Source organism: Myxine glutinosa, chromosome 4, assembly GCF_964187855.1.
Source record: "Myxine glutinosa chromosome 4, kmMyxGlut1.1, whole genome shotgun sequence".
NCBI classification, from domain to species: Eukaryota; Metazoa; Chordata; class Myxini; order Myxiniformes; family Myxinidae; genus Myxine; species Myxine glutinosa.
The window spans coordinates 70824161-70840097 of NC_136264.1; the positions used below are offsets into that span (position 1 = coordinate 70824161).

At 45.5% G+C, this 15937-nt stretch overlaps 2 protein-coding genes across 2 annotated transcripts in view; one reads left to right on the forward strand and one right to left on the reverse strand.

The window, feature by feature from the left end:
• Window positions 1–11704, forward strand: part of TMCO6 (transmembrane and coiled-coil domains 6) — a 29289-nt gene extending 17585 nt beyond the window's left edge. The window contains exons 6-13 of the mRNA XM_078775880.1: window positions 430–534; window positions 702–787; window positions 991–1131; window positions 1294–1408; window positions 6302–6491; window positions 7596–7690; window positions 8945–9106; window positions 10960–11704. Of these exons, the coding sequence (XP_078632006.1) occupies window positions 430–534; window positions 702–787; window positions 991–1131; window positions 1294–1408; window positions 6302–6491; window positions 7596–7690; window positions 8945–9106; window positions 10960–11079 (1014 nt within the window). The 3' untranslated portion in view covers window positions 11080–11704. The remainder of the gene's footprint in view (window positions 1–429; window positions 535–701; window positions 788–990; window positions 1132–1293; window positions 1409–6301; window positions 6492–7595; window positions 7691–8944; window positions 9107–10959) is intronic.
• The window catches only part of LOC137424738 (nuclear pore complex protein Nup98-Nup96), an 88911-nt gene continuing 84563 nt past the window's right edge, over window positions 11590–15937 (reverse strand). Inside the window, exons 18-19 of the mRNA XM_068112496.2 lie at window positions 14193–14370; window positions 11590–12810 (exon numbers count right to left, since the gene is read on the reverse strand). Coding sequence (XP_067968597.2) covers window positions 12757–12810; window positions 14193–14370 — 232 coding nt within the window. The 3' untranslated portion in view covers window positions 11590–12756. The remainder of the gene's footprint in view (window positions 12811–14192; window positions 14371–15937) is intronic.

The following is a 15937-nucleotide window of genomic DNA, read 5'->3' on the forward strand; positions in this document are numbered from 1 at the left end:
AGCCCTCTCCCTCCCACAGATCTCCCGATGTCCCTGCTCTCCATCTTGTCTCCCTCTCCCTTTATCATAAGTTTTATTTGTCAGTTTGCCTTTTTGTGATCAATGTTAGCTCTTACACGAGCCTCGATCTTGTATACAAAAAACAAACAAACAATAAAATAGTAGGAACTGCATCAGCGGAACACTCCCCACTCCCCACCCCCCAACCCCTCTCTTCTCCCTCCACTCCATGGCAAATATGCTACCCACAGCCATGTGCTGCATATGATGAAGAAGATCATGCACAGTTAGCTTGTGTGCATATCTTTTTTTCTTACAGTGAAAAAAGACGTTGCACAGTTTACATGTGATACGCTTACGAGATAATTAGACGAAGCTTCACATATTAAACATGGCTGAAGATGCACCTTCGTTCACATGTTTTCACAGGAATCCTGCTTGCTTGTATTAGGAAATCTTGGCACTGAGGGGGAGACGAATGTACAAACATTACTGAAACAGGGCCTGCTTCCAGCTCTCAGAACCTGCCTGCAGGTAAAAGGAACTCGTGATTGCAAAATACCTTGTTTGCATTTTAACACAATCCAGCATTATGGAAATGTTGATTGGGAACAGTTGCCAATGGGATGAGAAATCTCAAAGCAGAACCAGGATGTTTGGCTCTTGCCTGTTGATGATGCGCACCCTGTGATCCCCACCAGTCCTGGGATCCTACCGTGGTCGAAGCCGCAGCTTTTTGCTTGTCCCAAGTGCTCCAAGGTGCTGAGTCTTTGCAATCTGTAACACAGTAAGGAACTTCCCACCACTCCCCCATTCCCTCATGCAACTCACCTTTTCTTTTATTGCACAAGCCTCGTTCTGCACTGTTTATCACCACAGTATAAGTGAAACATGAAAGGCTGATAGACCTGAGGGTCATGGTGTGTGTTGGCTGTTGCGTTGTACAATAAACTTATGGCAACAATAGGTGTGTTAACACGTTTTGTGCAGAGCGCTGCTGAAAGCTGACATGCTGCCAATCCTGCTTGAGCTTCTCAGGCGATGGTCACATGCTCCTGGAGCGAGGCAGCCTCACCTTGGTGTGCCACCCATCATGGAGGCAGCCTGGTGTTTGCACTACATCCTGTGCAGGTGTTGTAACATTCATTTTGATATTTTGCAGCAACCCCCACACACACAAATATCGTAGTGCTCGTATGCAATTTTTAACCACAATGGAAAGATCCGAATGTACGCAACATAAAATAATGCAATTATGGTTGTTGATCTCGTAGTGGGTGTGCCTATGTACAGTGGTGAGTGCACAGAGCAGCTGTTGCATCTTGGCCTGGTCCAGGCAGTCGGTGGAGCATTCTGCGTCTTGGCTCGGATGATCCTGTCTGGAATGATACTCCCGGGTGCTGAACTGGTAATAAATACTGGATACTGCCCCCCTGGAGGTTGTCTCTCCTGACAGACATCTTTTGATTTCACAATAACTGAAATATGCTTTCCGCTTCCGGTCTTGCCAGCGAGGTTACGTTTTTTCGCAGCTGTCCACGCTATCGAAATTAAGTAATTGTGCCCATTTGTATTTTCGTCAAACCTGTATTTATTTTATGGTGTGTGTACCTACAGTGGGTCCAGGGAAAATTCTCGGTGTAAATCTTTCATACCTGTATAGAAAATCGTGTTAATTTGTGTCGTGTCTTTTGAGGCCTTGTACCGTGTCCTACCTTGAGGCTTTGTTTTTCTATCAGCGGTCCGTCGATTGTGCTCCAATAACTTTCCTTCTCTGTTTTTCCCAGTCTTTTCACCCCATAGCCTACTTGTTTAAAATCTCAACTAAAAAAAAAACTAAAAAACATTTCCTTCTCTGTTCTTATTCGTTCGTTCGTTCTTCGACCACGTGTTTCTCCCCCATTTCCCCAGATAGTTTTCACTGTTAAACTTTAAAATGTTTAAACTTTCCCCTGAAGTAGTATTCTGCCGTATATTATAACACCTTTTTCTTCTTCTTCTTTAAAAGGTTGCTTTCGACTTGCTCACCAAATCTATTCATTCCAAAAAAAAAATTCCATCTCTTACAGTTCCTCTTTCCTACATTCCCTAAACTCACCTGCACTCCATCCCCCCTTCAGCGTCCTTAAACGTATTTTTAACTCGGTCACAAGAAACTCATTTTGCAATAAATGTTCGTTTCCCATTAATCGTACACTTTCCAAAATCCAATCTCACCCCTCCCCTCCAAATGTTCCCCATCACCCCTCCCCTCAAAATGTTCCCCATCACCCCTCCCCTCCAAAACTTCCCCATCACCCCTCCCCTCCAAAACTTCCCCATCACCCCTCCCCTCCAAAACGTCCCCATCACCCCTCCCCTCCAAATCTTCCCCATCACCCATCCCTTTCAAATCCCCCCCCTTGCCCCTTCCCTCCTTAACTCCCCCCACACCCGTCCCCTCCTTGACTCCCCCTCGCCCCTCCCCTCCTAGACTCCCCCTCACCCCTCCCCTCCAAATCTCCCATCCCTTTCAAATCCCTCCCCTTGTCCCTTCCCTTCTAAACTCCCCCCTCGCCCCTCCCCTTCAAATCTCCCCACCCTCATTTCTTCTCCCTTTCCCCCCTCTCCCTCAAAGCATCCTCCCCGCTTCTTCCCCCTTCCAACTCTCACCTCCATCTCCCCCAAGCTCCTGCCTCACTCTTCCCCCTCCTCAAATAACACCTCATTGTGCCTCACCCAATCACCATCAAACCTTTTGTCCGCCCCATCCTTCCCTTTCTCCGAGCTATTCTGAAATCTCTGACACACCTTCAACAACTCTCCCTACCTCTTCCTCCTCTTCCACATCTTACCCTACCCCTCCTCCCCCCTGTTCTGTATCCGATGCTCCCCCTTCCTCTTCATTAACGGTATGGACCTCAAACATCCGGGGCCTTCATTCAAACTCAACTGATCTCTCCATACAGGTTGCTTCTGACAAACCAGACGTGATCTGCTAAACAGAAAATTTCCTACTTCATGATGTCTCTGATTCCTTAGTATCTCTCTCGGGTTACTCCCTCCTCCGGTATGACAGACCTGAGCCTCGCCCTGGAGGTGGGGTTGCTATCTTTATCAAAAACTCTTTCTCACTCGCCCTGCACTGCCCTCTCTCCACCTCGCCCCCAAGAATACCTCTGGCTACGGCTTCCCCTTCGCTCCCACCTCTTGTTCATATGTGTGTTGTACCGTCCACCAAACAATGACTCCATCTACATCTCGCTGTCTGATAATATGGACCAACTTCTATCTACTCATCCCAACTCTCTCTTCCTCATATGTGGTGAATTCAATTGTCACCATGCCAGTTGGCTGGGTGTGGGTACCTCGCTCACCAGCCATGGCTCCTCAACAAAGGACTTCTGCGACTCACTGGGACTGACACAATGTCAATTTCCCGACCCGGATCTCAGTCAACGGAGCATCTTCTCTTCTGGACTTGGTTATGACTAACTTCCCTGAAAATGTCTGCTGCTCTTCTTCTGCTCCAATCGGCTCATCTGATCATGTGCTTGTTAAACTGGACATCTCTCTGAAATGCCAGACTCGTCTACGCTGAGGAGGCTCCCTGAGAATGGTCACTCAGGCCAGCTCGCACGGTCTTCAAGCAGCCATCAATCATCTGGACTGGTCTCCCGTCTCTACCACCTCTGACATCAACTCATCCTGGGAATTCTTCCAAAGTAAATTGCTCTGTCTCATGCACAGATTAATCCCATCTCGACTTCAGTTGTCATACCCTTCCTCCCGTCCATGGTACACGGAATCTTGTGGTGAGGCTGTTGCCCAGAAACAACTTGCCTTCGTCTCCTGGAAAGCAAATCCAACGGAAGGAAATCTCATTTCCTTTCACAAAGCCCGAAACAAGTGTGTGTCCACTTGGAGCCAGGAAACAATATCTCTCCGTTCTCAAGACCGAACTCTCTTATGTCTCCCTCTTCCAAATCCTGGTGGTGTCTGGTCAAATCTATTTCTGGTGTTTGTTCCCCCTCCATCCCCTCCCTTACCTCAAATGACCACACAGCTGACTCCGCACGTGAAAAAGCTGAATGCCTCAACTCTGTGTTTGCCTCTAAATCTTGTGTCCCAAACCCATCCCTCTCTACCCACCATACCCAGTCGTACCCAGCTGCTCCTGGACTCTGTGTCCTTTCCTCCTGACAAGGTGGAAAAGTTTCTGTCAACCCTCGACTGATTCTGCAACTGGACCTGACGGCATCAGCCCACGAGTCCTAAAATCCTGTTCTTCCGCTCTTTCACTCCCTCTCTCTGTTCAAGGTCATCTGCCACCTGCTTGGAAATCAGCCAACATCACCGCTTTGCACAAAAAAGGTGCAAAAACAGATCCTAGCAACTACAGACCAATCAGCCTTCTCCCAATTATCAGCAAAGTCATGGAATCCATCATTGCTTCGGATATGAAATCTTTCCTCTTCTCCAATGGCTTGATCTCTGATCATCAATTTGGTTTCAGACCAGGTCACTCTACTCTGGGCATGCTGCTTCTGCTGTCTCAACAATGGATGGAGGTCCTCAATGCCAAACAGGAAATTAGAGCCGTCTCCCTCGACATATGACGTGCCTTCGATACGGTCTGGCACCCCGCTCTGCTCACCAAACTCTCCTCCTTTGGTATCCATGGAAATCTCCACGCATGGCTGGCGGACTTCCTCTCTAGTCGTAGTCAACAAGTTCGCCCTGAATGGGTTTCTCTCATCTCCTCTTCCTGTTCAGGCTGGAGTTCCCCAAGGCAGTATTCTGGGCCCTGTGCTTTTTCTGGTCTTCATCAATGATCTCTCAGACTCTCTTGAAAATCCTCTCTATCTCTTTGCTGATGACTCCACACTCTGCCGCTCCATTCGTCATCCCTCAGATCGGCAGTCTGCAGCCTCCTCACTCTCTGCAGACCTGGACAAAATCAGACTGGGCAAACAAGTGGAACATGTCTTTCAATCCTGACAAATCTCACACTCTTACGATGTCTCTCCGAAAAGACCGACGGGACAACCCTCCCATCCACTTTCTGAATAATCCTCTCCAAGAAGTTCTGTCACTCAAGCTTTTGGGTCTCACTATCTGCCATGATCTTTCCTGGGAAAACCACATTTCAAATCTGGCCTCCAAAGCCAGTCACCGACTGGGCATCCTCCGTCGTGCGAAGTCCTTCCTTGGCACACCCGAGCTCCTCACCACATACAAGGCTTTCATCCGCAGCTCAATGGAATACTGCTCTCCCCTCTGGGCTGGTGCTCCTGCCTCACACCGAGCTCGTCTTCACGCTGTTGAAACCAAAGCGTTCAGAATCATTGGAATCTCCCGTGATGAAGCTACCTCCGAGGGCCTTTCACTTACTCACCGCAGGCAGGTTGGTGGTCTTTGTCTTCTACCGACTCCTCTCTGGCCTTGCTCCTCCAGCTCTCTCTGGGCTCTGTCCCCCAAATATTCCTGCAGGTCGCACAAGATCTGCCTGCAACCCTCTTATGGTTAAACTGCCAAAATCAAGACTCTCTGCTCACCTTCACTCCTCTTTTCTCCCGCCTCTGGAACAAACTCCCTCACTCTCTTCAATCCCACTCCTTCCTCCAGGTCTTTAAAACAGCTGTTCATCACGATCTCTTATCTTCCCCCATCCAAAACCTTGATGTTTTCTACTCCTGCTAATTTCACCCCAAATCCATTTTTTTGAAATACTAACTTCTTTCCTGGAAGTCCTTGGTGTCCTTGTGTTTATACTTCTCCCACCCCCCCCCCCCCCCTTCCTACGCCGCCTCCCCCCAAGCCCTCTCCCTCCCACACATTCCCGATGTCCCTGCTCTCAAATGTTATGTTTGTGCTTCCCCTTCTCTCCCCATCTTATCTACCGCTCCCCTTTTTATATACTTTGTTTGTTTGTCTGTTTGATTTGTTTGTGTGATAAATGTTAGCTCTTTCACGAGCCTCGATTATGTGGAAAAAAAAAAAAAAAAAAATACTCTGCTTTGAGTTGGCTGTTTGGTCGAGTGGTTAAAGACAAAGCGTGGTTGGAGTATTTTTTTTTTTTCTCCACTGACATGCATGGATTAGCCTAATGGCTGCTTTCTGCCAACTGGCAAGCATGAAGCATATGCCAAACACTTGTTAACACGAATTGAGGGAACCCTTGCGTGCTCATGACCAAAATAGATTGGTTTACCATTTTGATTCATATATTTAATTTTAATTCTCTGCTTCAACAAATTATCAGGATTTAATTTTAAGATCTGATTTTTTTTTTTGTCTACTTTTCCGACTACCTACCCAGCTCATTTTGCCCCTTGCACGTTGTCTGGGAAATGTGGCAGGGTTGGATGTAGTCCGACAGACAACCGGTACTCAGTCCTGCAGTGTTGGACCTGGAGTGCTGGCAGCTGGTGCTGTGTTCTGTGAGCACTTCAGCTCTCACCTACCATTTTTGGCAAAGGAGTGCTTGTGGCTCATCCATAACATTATAGGTCTGATCAATGGCTTGCCACCACAACCATACCTTCACTCTCTTGCCGTCACACCCATGCCTTCGCTCTCTCGCCGCCACACCCATGCCTTCGCTCTCTCGCCGCCACACCCATGCCTTTGCTCTCTCGCCACCACACCCATGCCTTCGCTCTCTCGCCGCCACACCCATGCCTTCGCTCTCTCGCCGCCACACCCATGCCTTCGCTCTCTCGCCACCACACCCATGCCTTCGCTCTCTCGCCGTCACACCCATGCCTTCGCTCTCTCGCCACCACACCCATGCTTTCGCTCTCTCGCCGCCACACCCATGCCTTCGCTCTCTCTCGCCGCCACACCCATGCCTTTGCTCTCTCTCGCCGCCACACCCATGCCTTCGCTCTCTCTCGCCGCCACACCCATGCCTTCGCTCTCTCGCCGCCACACCCATGCCTTCGCTCTCTCACCGCTACACCCATACCTTCGCTCTCTCACCACCACACCCATACCTTCGCTCTCTCGCCACCACACCCATACCTTCGCTCTCTCACCGCCACACCCATACCTTCGCTCTCTCACCGCCACACCCATACCTTCGCTCTCTCACCGCCACTCCCACTTTCACCTCGCCTCGCCACTTGGCCGACCAATATATTGAGCTCTCTCGCAGCCCCACCCATACCTTGCCCCTCTCTCTCAGCCCCACCCATACCTCATCTCCCACAGCCCCACCCATACCTTGGCTATCTCGCAGCCCCACCCATACCTTGGCTATCTCGCAGCCCCACCCATACCTTAGCTATCTTGCAGCCCCACCCATACCTTATCTCTCAGCCCCACCAATACCTTGGCTATCTCGCAGCCCCCACCCATACCTTGGCGATCTCGCAGCCCCACCCATACCTTGGCTATCTTGCAGCCCCACCCATACCTTGGCTATCTTGCAGCCCCACCCATACATTGGCTATCTTGTGGCCCCACCCATACCTTGGCTATCTTGCAGCCCCACCCATACCTTGGCTATTTTGCAGCCCCACTCATACTTTGGCTCTCACATCATGCCAGTTATCTTTGCGATTCCCACAATTTTCCTTCTTGACTATTTGACTCACTTCTCCCTTTAACAGAATGCAATGCCCGTGCTTGGTCCATTGTGCAACATTTGGGCCTTGCTCCACGCCTTGCTCGGCTCTCATCACATGCTCATGGAGTGGGAGTGATGGTAACCCTTCACATTTATCCACGCACCTGGTTTAATCTTCAAATTTACACGTAGGAATGTTAAACTTCAGTATTTGCATTAATTTGAGTTTTGAAACGTCAATCATAATGTTTTTTGTTTATTTTTTTCATTGCTTCATTACCCACTTCACTTTGGGAATATATTTTTGGCCTTCTTGTTTTTTCTTCAATATATTTCAAGAAATATATCTTGAATATATTCTGGCCCCAACCCACTTCACAAACATTTCTTTTTTCTTTGAATGACATCAATTTCTGTGTTTTGTAATCAGTGTCGGCACAATGCACAACCTGTTTTGTATTAGAATTCAACGAAAGGAATATGTGACATTGTGACATGGTGCATGTTAGCTGCAGATATTTAACGATGGTTTAAATTATAATCACATAAAAAAAACATGACAACCCCCTTTCCGCCCTCGAGCGTACCTCGAGGCCATGAAATCAGCCCTTTCTCTCAATAAGAGGCTCATAGAAGAGCAACTTAAATTGACAGTGGGGTAGTGGGGCAATAAATATATAATTGGGCTAACCTTGTATCAGGAACTGTGGGGAGGAAGGGTTGATATTTTGAAATATCAAAGTACCCCCTAAACAGTTCCTGATTTAACTTGGGGCATGAGCTGAGAATTTCTTCCCCCTTACACGCACCCCTTCCCCCCCCCCCCCCTTGGAGGAAATACAGATAAATGGAAAGCTTTCAATTGGTGAAAATCTGGCGTGCATGATTAAAAGAGAACCACATGGTTAGAACCACAACAATTAAGTGGCATATCCAAACTGAAGCTCATGATGGACATGAGATTTTTCACTACACTAAATAATTCAATAACATGGAAAATGAGTCATTAAAGTACTTTAAGAGGAAATAAGAAGAAGAACCACTCTTTCGCAACTTCAGATGCATAGGGCTGCCGAGGCAGTTTGCCTTTAGTTAGGGGGCACAATCCAAGAAGGGTCACCACTCCGACGCGCAATATTTGAATAGCTCGTTCTTCTCAGCAAGCTGGTACTCATTTTGCCGACATCGTTGGGTGACGAGATCGGCAAAATGAGTACCAGCCTTCTGAGAAGCTGAGTCAACCCAACTGGTGTTATTTTAACAGCACGAAAGATCATAATATCTTAAGCCACGTTAACCATGACGCCAACACCAGGCTTCTTTGAAGGAAAGCCAGCATGAAATGTAACCGGTGTACAGTAATCATAACGTGCTATGTTGTTGTGCCTTTAGGCGCTGGTTGTGCTGCAGAATGCTGCGAGATTGGATGGAGCAGGAATCATAACCCAGGAAACTGGCACGGAGGCCGTGAACCGGGGGCTGGCGAGTTCCGATTCCGCAGCGTTGGTCCCTGCCTTGCAGCTCTGGGAATTGTTGCTAGCTGGAGGTCATAAGGTTTGGAACACAAATATAAATCCAGGCCATCGTACTATAATTTGAGAAGTGCCCGTCTGTGTTGTTGTTTGATTTGTATACAGACCTACACTGCTGGACGGAACAGGTTAAAAACTGGTGGTTATGCTTGGAGGGGAGGAGGGAATGTTCAGGGTGGGAGAAGCATCCCGATTCTCTCTATGTAAATTTGCATCATACAGCACCACCTGGTGGTGTGGGGTAATACAAGTCGTAATAAAATATGCCAGTTTTGCTGGAATCAACCCTTCTAATTCTGGGTGAACAAGCGTTACGCCTAGGTCCCCCGTCGGTGAAGTGATTTGAGTTGACAAAGTGGAAGACACAGAAAACATGGAAGAGCCGATAATATTTGCGAGTGGGTTGGAGACACACCCACACACCAGATTAGAAGTTAGTAGTTCGTTTCTTTTTCCAAAATATTCCACTCACAAGGTTCAGACATACAGTATAGGTCTGTGGATTTTGACGTGGTGACCCAATTTCCAATAGCCTTCTTCCTTATGCCTAGATACAGTCGCGCACCAGATTAGGTCATAGTTCGTTTATTTTTCCAAGATATTTCGCTCACAAGGTTCAGACATATATGGTGGCGGCCATCTTGGATTTTGACGTGGCGACCCAATTTTCAATAGCGTTCTTCCTTATGCCTAGATACATCCAAACACCAAATTAGAAGTTAGTAGTTCATTTATTTTAAGATATTCCGCTCAAGGGTACGCACGCACGGACGCACACACAGACGGAGGGTAAAACCATAGTCCCCCTTTCGCTCCGCGGTGCGATGGGGAACAATTAACCCATCTAAGTACCGGTTCTTTGCTAATGGTGATAAATGTGTATCCAAGCATTCCATGGCAACTTGCCTAACTTTCCAAAAATTCCCCATTTTCACAAATGTTCTTTGTTTGGCCCAAAATCACCCTGGGTTGATTTTAATATAACTATCTAGTGGCAAGTCCCTGGTGTTGGGCTAGCGGCTAGGGTGCCGGCTTAGGATCCTGGGTTCGAATCCCGGTCAATCACTGTAATTAACGCCAGGGGGGTTGACTCAGCCTGTCATCCTTCCGAGGTCGGCAAATTGAGTACCAGTTCACTGGTAATTCCCTGCTTGTCGTTAAAGGCGGCAAAAAGGGTTGGCGTCAGGAAGGGCATCCGGCCGTAAAACATTGCTTCAAAAAGGGGACCGAAAAACAACAACAACCATGGTTCCCGAAAAAGGCCAACCCCCGCTTGCGGGGAAAAATGGCCTCTAAAGGTGTTTTTTTTTTTTTTTTTTAATCTAGTGGCAAGACTTGTCTCCTAAAAAATGTCAACATCATGACTGGAAAGAAAATAATAATAATAAAGTTTTAATGGGTACCGCCCCCCATATTAGAGTCGTAACAACAAAACCTTTTGGGGTGGGGTTGGGCGAATATTTAAATGAATTGTACTCGTACAGGTATTTTTTGTTTTGACTTTTTGATTCTCCCCAACATTGTGCTGTATCCTTGTGGGCAATGGAGATAAAGTTAAGATAAGGCCTTGTGTTCAACGTTGTAATTTATGATGCTTGTCCCATCTTCATGGGGGGCCCATCCGACTTATTTCTTCCCAATGGGAAATAGGGGATTGAGCTGTCTTATGTTTGTTGTGAACGATCATTTGCACAAAATACTGTACTTCCTTGACTTCTGCTCATCTCGGCACATTCGTATCCCATTGCAGACTCAGCTAGGCCTAACATACAACGTACACGACTATTTCACATATTGTTTTCATCGAAGTCTGAGATGGGTCACCTGGGGTCCACTGTTGTAAAGCATTGCATCCTATTCTGCTTCTTTCTCCAGGAAGTGATTGCTGGGCCAGGTGCTGAGGACATACTTGGAGCGCTGCAGCTACACCCTGAGTTTAGGGTCCAAGAGCTCAGCACTAGGTTGTTGTTGTTGTTGGTCCAAGAAAAAGCGTGAGGGTCAAGGCTGTATTTGAATCCATAACGTTCACTTTTAAATATGGACCTCATTAAATAACCAAAGTGCTGCAGAACCTCTTCAAATGAAAGAGGTACTGCACTACCTTGGATATTTGCATTCGACCAATGGCAGCTATTCCAAAAGAGGCATCGTAGCTACATCGGGTAAGCCATTCAATCACGAAGCTTTAATTTGATGGATTCCATGATTGAGATTATTTTTTTTGAGGGATTGGCTGTTCAACAATCATAACCACAGTTATATTTTTGCAAGGTTCTACCAACATCTTTCTTTGAGCGTTTTCTCACATTTTACTTAAATACCTTCTGAAAGAAAATGATATTCGACAACAGCCAATGATCCTCAGTGTGGGAGCCATGAACTTCATGGGAAGTTTAAGTTTACATACGAGGATGAAGAAGGGTTGACAGTGAAAATGGAACTTGCATGACATGTCACCACAATCCAACTCTCAATGGCTGTCGGAGTGAGCACAACAGGTCAGCGTTCGATGGAAGAGTTTTTATTCCATGCAAAAAAGTATAACATGTAAACTTCTTGTCTAAGCTGAATGTCATACGAAACAAAAGAAAACTATTATAAAGATTTACTTTTCTTACAACCATGCTGTACAATATGAATCATTACGATACACCGACTGTCGGTATCTGTAGGAGTTAGAGCCAAATTAATATTTTATTTAATTGGCTGGGGTGGCTCAGCTGGCCGACTCCTTCAACTTTCTTTTTTTTTTTGGCCACATTTTCATTGGTACTCATTGCATTTACAATGACCTGGAGACCACGAAACAAGTTCCTTTATAAATTCGGAAGAGGTCGATTTGGACCAAGATCATCGATTGTGACTGTGAAGGGCAGCAGACCATGTGGATAGTGTAGAAGTAGCAAGGAGCTCTTCCTTTATTAACAACACAAGTATATTGTCTTTATGTGAACAGCTCTAGCTTTTCCACGAGCCTCGGTCACATGTACAAAAAACTCCCAAAACCACTTTCCCTAACATCAATAAGATTGGTATTCAAATTATTGCAGCTCAGATCGACCATGCCTAGTGATACACGAAATAGTGGTTCGTCAATAAAGTCCGTTGGTCAACTTATCAGATATAAATAATAGGTCGTTTTAAAGCACCACAAATTAATGCAACAAACAAAAGTTTACAAATGACAAAACCGACATTATTATGCCAATCTTCTCCAATCCACATGCAATGGCCGAGCAACCACATCTTTCAACCATATGAAATGATGACCACGCCGATAACCAATCGAAAAGCCACTACACTGGTACATGCTAACGAGCAAATTAGGAGCCTTTTTGGAACCATGGTGGCATCGTAACGATCATTGCCAAAGAGCAATCGACGAAAGAGCAACCGCAGAAATAGTGACCATGGGTGGGAAATGGAGTCAGAGATGAGCTATACCACAAAAAAGATTTTCCACTTTACAACCGCAGCCACAATGGCAATGTAGGAATAGAGGTGGAGTTGAAATACAATCGGTTTTGGAATCGGCACCACCAGTGTTGCTGCTGTTTTAAACACGTAGAGAGGCTAAAGATGGTTGATGCTGGTTCTTTCGCATTTAGCCTCGTGGAGAACTTTACTTCAGAAAGTCCACAGAGTATGTTGTATTTCACCCACTTCACATCATCACTGCTTTCTAATGCAATTTTCTGGCAGTGTGTACGTAGAAAAATGTGTCACCTGGAAAAGGGAGCAATATCAAATGAAAAGGAGGTTATAATAAACATGAATGATCAAGTTGTTTAATCATATAACAAAACTAGACAGGCTGGTATCCTCGTGGAAATGTTTTGCTGTAGGGCTGGCCGGATGTCATAGAGCGCGCGCGCGCACACACACACACACACACACACACACACACACACACACACACACACACACACACACACACACACACACACACACACACACACACACACACACACACACACACCATCTAGCCTGGGTTTGAATCCAGAGCCAGCTACAAACTGTCATCCTGGCGTCTCGCAGGCAGGGCGTCTCTGAGATGAGATCTGGCATCTCAGTTGTGACATCGTCTCTTAGATGGACGTTAAATTGGGTGTCCCGTCTGCCAGCTTTAGTTGGTGGATGTTAAAGATCCCAAGGTGTCCTTTCTGGTACCCTGAACAAATTCCAAGTTCCTGCACTGCACACGTAATTGTGGCACTGCATCAGCGGTAAAGCTGCGCTCCCAGCAAATGATACTACCCACAGCAATGTGCTGCATACAAAAGAAGAAGATTCTTCTGCAGCGTGCCATCACACTATGGTATATTTGAGAGAAATTGTAAAGTTGCACAAGCTATTTATTCCCTTGAAATCTCCGTATTAACCAGGATTTTGTAATATTGCATATTCATCCATATATACCCGACAAACTTTTATATACACTGAAGGCTTTCCTGCCAGCTGCAGTCCATGTAAACCCTGTAAATATAGTATTGTACCGACTCATCTTCAATCCAGAGCAATCAACATTCATGGCAAGTTGATGACACTTGTTCGCAAAGTCTGCTGGGGGATTCGTGCACAGTCTCCTCCTAGCTTGAGGATTACACGGATTCTGTGCTTGTTCACTCGAGTTACCCTATTTATTATGTGTGCCTCGTTTGTTCCACCGGCCTTGTGTCCAAATCATTCTGTGCTGTAACAGGCGAGCTCAAAACAGCTGTGCCAAAGTACCACTCCGTCGTAAGTATGTCAAACCTCATTCCAATTCGCATCAAGGTTGATCAAATGTCAAAACATAAGTGAGGAAAACACAAAACGTTAAATGCCGAGTACAATAAAATGACATGCAGCACAAAATGTTGAATTACAGGATCAAAAGTTGTTTTTTTTGTTTTTTTTCTTCAATTTGTCGATAGTATCCCTTACGGCTTACACAGACACTTGCTTTCAAAATCCTGGCCTCATGCATTGGCAATTTGCACATTTGCAGTCTGAAAAGGATCGTCTATTCACCGTGCCAAAGCAAGGATGGCAGAAAGTGATGGAACTGAGGCGATCATTTTCCAACTGAAATAATTGGAGCAACAGGTGATTTTGGTGCAACATACCTCAAAAATCCAGGAGCCAGTTTCCGGGCGGTAATCCCGAAATCGAGCACCCTGCCGTCGTGTGGCATCCTCAAGACGATCGGCAAAACGGAGTCGTGCCAAACGCTCTGGGCATTTGATGTGTTCCCGCGAGGTCTTGTCTGTTGGCCAAATGCCTTCCAAGGTCACTTCCGCAGGCCTTTGTTTGACAGGAAATTGGCAAAACAAAGGGTTACAAAAATGACTACACAGTTGGTAGAACACCTTGTCTATGCCCATGTGTGCTCAGGATGAGATTCTGTAAAATGCCAAATTCAGAGCCAAGGTATTGCTAAACTATATGTTCTTGTTCCGATTTGTGTCATACATTGTTCAAAATATGAAATTCAATTGAAATTATTGATTGAAATTGAAATTAAGTTGTTCCTCAATCACAGACCGATGTCTGTAGACAGACAAAAAAAAGTGTACCAATAGCTTAACCCCGCTTTGCGCTTCATGCACGGGGTAAATATTCATGTTTCCCTGGTAATCCACCATCATACTTTGCTCACTCAGTATGAGACAACCGTATCCCACTCAATGAGAGTGATAGCCCTTCATCAGAGCAAAATGAAACGTTAGCTGCACCTCAATTCCCTCATCAACTTTTAGATGACAAAATCCATTGTTTCCCATTTTTGAAAACAAATTCCCCATTACCATTTTTAGGTGTCATAGGTGAAACTAAAAATCACATTTTGCCTTACCATTCCCTTGTATTTGAGTCAAAACAGATAAGGTTGGTACAAAGGTGTTTTCAAACAGCCTCAATAAGGATGTAGAGAACATTTTCCGATTGGAGTAGTTTTTGGGATTATACAGGGGTTAAAGGTCAAACTGGCTGTAAAAATAACTTTTTCCGCTTACCAGGCCTGAGTTGTTAGCCGAGTTGTATTTCAGCCGAACCAGAGGACTGACAAAATGATATCTTACCACAGTTTCTAAAGGGTGGAGTAAACAGACTGATCTAACATCTTTTAGACTTTACAGGGGTCAAAGGTAAAAAAAGGATTACAAAATTTAGGTTTCTGGCCTGCCAAACTTTTCTTTTTTTTTTTTAAACCAATGTGGCAATACCTGAAACAAACATACCTTGTCACGGCCCCAACAGAAAAGAAAGCAGACAGATATTGGTCGAGTGCTTTCTTTTGATTTCACAGGGATGAAAGGTTAAAATTTAATTCAATTCTGGGTTTTCGCTGGCCAAGCCTTTATATATTTGAACCAATCCAGACAACACTTGAAACAAAAATGCCTCGACACTCGTCTGACTAAATCAGGTGGACGATGCTCCAAACTAGCCTTCCTCGTGATTTTAGAGGTAAACGTGGTCAAAGAGGGAAGTGGGTGGGGGTCATGAGGTTGGGAGACGGAGAGACACTGCATTTTGTTTGTGAATGTCTGCAATTTACTACCAAAAAAACTACACCAAAAACAGCAACACTGGTGGTGCTGATTCCAAAACCGAATGTATTTCAACTCCACCTCTTATTCCTACAATTAATTAATTAGTTTAGCCAAGTCAACACATACCATGGTTTAGCTAGTAAAACCTGATGACAGATCAAATATTGCAACTAGTTTTACACTTTTTAACATAATAATAATAAAACACATGACCATATAATAAAATATACAATAACGTATTTCCACAATCATGGAATCCTCAATGTGCATATTGACTACAAGTTTATGATCTTGGATTCATATTTAGGATGAAAGTA